Genomic DNA, 3,950 nt, shown 5'->3' with positions numbered 1-3,950 from the left:
AATTAGTTCGAAATAAAAGATACATGGGGAGTATATTCTTTAGTTATTACGATTGTTTCTATTATTGTTAATAATATTTAATGTAAAATAATAAAAATCTAACTATTAAACACAGATAACCAATAAAGATAACAAAAATTTCTTAAGTACATATAATTAATAATATTATTTAAATCCAGTAAATTCAAATAATATCAGGTAGAATATTAAAGTCAAAAGAAATTATACATAGATCCATTCATACAATGCACGCATTCAATTATTCACACATACTCACACACATACATGCACATTACACAGAGGGAACATAGAAATAAACAACATAGTTTTATATAGTCGATAATAACAAACACTTCCTAATTCAAGAAAATAGTATTTTTTTTAATCAGGTAGCGGTTAATTTTAAATTTTAAAAAATGCAAGTGAACAGAGCTTAATCTCCAAGTGGAATCACCTGTTTCCAGACTTTTGGTCCTATTAGTTCAAAATTAATATTTATTAATTTATTATTTATATATATATATATACATATATTACATATATATATTATATTCAACTTTTAGTTGAGTTTTCAAATTTTTCTAACGAGACTTTTATAATCTTAAGGAAGTTTATTAAGGTTAAATAAAAAACTTAATATTTAACATTTTTGAAAAAACATTATTAATAACGTTATTCCTACAGTAAAGCTCTTTTCGGCATCAACTGCCATCATCAGTGTAGTTATATAGTATTGTTCCGTCCTTGGCCCTCTTCCATTTATACTCTATACATCTGAACTACCTCATATTATAATTCTTAATTATATTGAGCTGTTTGTATCTATGACTTGTTATTTATTATCTTTTATTATCATTGTTATTTATTATCTTTTTCATTATTTTTTTCTTTGTTTTATATGATGAGGACATACTATTTTTATAATAAATTATTATGTTTTTTACATTGTTGTTATTGTCGTTTGTATTTTCGTTTTTAAGTTGTTGTTCATACTATTTTCTTGAGGCTGCTAGATCTTTTTTTAAGATTACCAATTCTTGTATATCTTGGTTTTCTTCTTATCTCTGTAATCGTTTCTTTTTCTGTTGTTCTCAATAATTCTACTTCTAACTCCTCTTGTCTTACTTTCGGGGTACCTCAGGGTTCTATTCTTGCCTCTCTTCTATTTATACTCTAGACATCTGGACTACCTCGTATTATTAATAATTTTTCTTTAACTAGTCAACTATATGCTGATGATTCTTACATTTATATTTCCTTTCCTCCATTTAATCTCAATAGTGTTCTTCATAATCTATTTGTATGTCTTTCTTCAATTATCGCTTGGTCTGACTCTATGTGTACCATAGTATTAATACGGCTAATAGAATGAGTGTTAAACTTAATCCTTCTAAGTTTGAATTAATTTGTTTTAATAAATCTAAACACTCTATTACTATTCCTCCTATTATCTTACCTGATTTTAAAACTCTTGATGTTTCTAACGAGTTTCGTAGTCTAGGTTTTATCTTTGATTCTACCATGTCTCTTTCTTCTCAGATTAATACTGTCGCTAAAAGCTCTTATTTTCATCTACGTAAAATAAAAAACTTTTGCCTTTTCTTGATGATCCTACTCTTCGCCTTCTTGTTACTTTGTTAGTCTTATCTAGGATTGATTATTGTAACTCGCTCTACTATGGTCTTCCTGATTCTATACTCTATCTTTAAGTAAAGCTTTTAACTCTGCTGCTCGTCTAGTTGCTCGTGCCCCTTTCTTTTCTCATATATCTCAATATTTTGTTTTCTTGCACTGGCTACCTATAAAATTTAGAATAATTTTTAAAATTTGCACATTTATGTATAAGTCTCAATCTAAATTATTTCCTAAGTATTTATCAGATATATTAATTGAACCTAAACGCCACGGTTTACGATCGTCTTCTCGTTCTTACTTCTTAACTCGTGTTAAACACTCTTTTGTTAAATCTGCTTTTGCTTTTTCTAGCCCTTTTTTCTGGAACTCTCTACCTCTTTTTCTGACTACTTCTCCATCATTTACGAAGTTCGGAGCGGATCTCAAGACCCATCTGTTTGCAAAATTCATTGAGGAGCGCTGTTGGACATCGCGGAAAAAGCTCTTTATAAATTAATTAATTGATTGATTGATTATGATAGTCTAAACCAAATATATATATTTTTAGACCGTTTTATTTTTATTAAGAAAAAAAAAATTTTTTTCAAACCAGATTTGCATATGGGTTTATTTTGTGTCATTTGATGATATAAAGACAAACACCAAGAATCAATAAAATCAAACAATGTTAAGTGACCTCTCATTGATGAGATTGTTCAGAAAATTCAGTTTTTTAAAACATTTTTTTTAAATTAATAAAAAAATAACTGTTTTTAATTTATTATGAATATTTATATATTGTTTTATTATAAAGTAATGTCTGAATCAGTATAGTTCTTTTTCTAAGGTTCATTCATTAATTTCCTGTGATGCTCAATCACCTGATACATCAACTGGCGCTAATTTTCATCATGAGTAAATGCTGTATTAAAATCAGATGCCAATTTAACTGCTCGCTCAGCACAATCATTAACTACCCGTACTGCAATCACTATCTTTTTTGCATTATTGTAATCCTCTAGTTGTGGCCATACTTCTGAATCAAAGCAAAGAAAATTTTGACTGAGTTTCAATGTAGAAAATAAATTTAAAGACTGTTTTGTCACAAAATCTGACAAAATCTTAGATTTTAAAGAACTTATGTGTTTTGGATCTACTTTTCTAACATCATTTTTTTTTTGCTTTTTTATGTAATGCTTTAACCATAAGCTTTTTCTCATCGACATTAACCCAATCAGAAACAAATGTCATTCCAACAAGATCTTCGCTTAGATACCAGAGATTCCTTTTAATTTTTTTCATTGCTTCTTTTCCAACTTTGCAATCAACTTTTTCAAATAATTCCTGAGTTTGAAAAAAACATAAATCTTTGTAAGGAGCACTACAGCTGTTTGCTGCACAAAACCATGCCTTTACATATACAGTTACAGTAAAGAGACAAAGTCTCTTTAATGCTTGTAGCTCATATGCAGTTAACTTCAGTTGCTCACGAAAGCAAAAAATCTTCAAACAATAAACTCCTTTGGCCATCCAGCGAGCCCTGTGATAAGCTCCTGGAGAAGTGACTTGTACAGCAGTAGGATCTGAAACTCCAAAAGTTATGAGAGAAAGCCTAATCAATTGCAAGTAGCCATGTCGAGGTTGAGTATTTTGCAGTTGGTCTTGAAGAAAATCAATCATAGCTACACGATTTTGCTTAAGCCACAAATTTTCATCATCAGTCAAAGAACAACCAGTTGTTACCTTGTCAATCGATGCATATTTTAACTGATTAATTGATGGCCATTGATCTTTAAATCTACTAAAAATAGCAATTTGAGGGCCAGATGAAGTGAAAAATAAATCAAATAAAGCTGTTTCAATAATTTTAAGAATATGATGCCTGCATGCTAAAAACAAGAGATGTTTATTAAAAAATTTCTGAATTATTGTTATAGCACCAGTATGAATGCCAATATTAAAACTTGTTGTGTCAAAACACAAACCAGCCAACCAATTTGACACGCCTTCCCAATTCTGAAGTAACTGAACTATTGTGGTTCCTATGTTTATGCCAGTACCGCCAACCTTTAGTATAGCTATCAGTTTTTCTACATTTTTCTCTGATACCACAATTGGCAGGCGATCTATGTTTACACCATCAAAATCAGGTAAAAGTTTTCCATCAAAGTGAGCCACAAGAGTTGTGTTTGGCAAAAATGTGTTTTTGATAGTTTTTCCGATAGATTGTCGTATAGCTTTTCTAGATCCGTAAAGAGACCTTGTTGACAAAGTGAGTTCATCAACGTTGATTCCAACTGCCTTTAATGCTAAAGCAACTATGTGCATGGCTTCNC

General features: G+C 29.8%; 1 protein-coding gene across 1 annotated transcript; it reads right to left on the bottom strand.

Moving 5' to 3' along the window:
- Positions 1–1,929: 1,929 nt before the first annotated feature.
- HELRODRAFT_183591 (hypothetical protein) lies at positions 1,930–3,942 on the bottom strand (the record flags this gene model as incomplete). The annotated part of the gene is made up of 2 exons (XM_009013182.1): positions 1,930–2,094; positions 2,818–3,942. 2 exons carry the CDS (start codon positions 3,940–3,942, stop codon positions 1,930–1,932), a joined length of 1,290 nt encoding a protein of 429 aa, XP_009011430.1.
- Between the last annotated feature and the right edge of the window lie 8 nt (positions 3,943–3,950).

Source organism: Helobdella robusta (assembly GCF_000326865.2).
Source record: "Helobdella robusta unplaced genomic scaffold HELROscaffold_111, whole genome shotgun sequence".
NCBI lineage: Eukaryota > Metazoa > Annelida > Clitellata > Rhynchobdellida > Glossiphoniidae > Helobdella > Helobdella robusta.
Note: the sequence above shows the minus strand (reverse complement) of the source record. Positions and strands in the feature narration are given on the sequence as shown.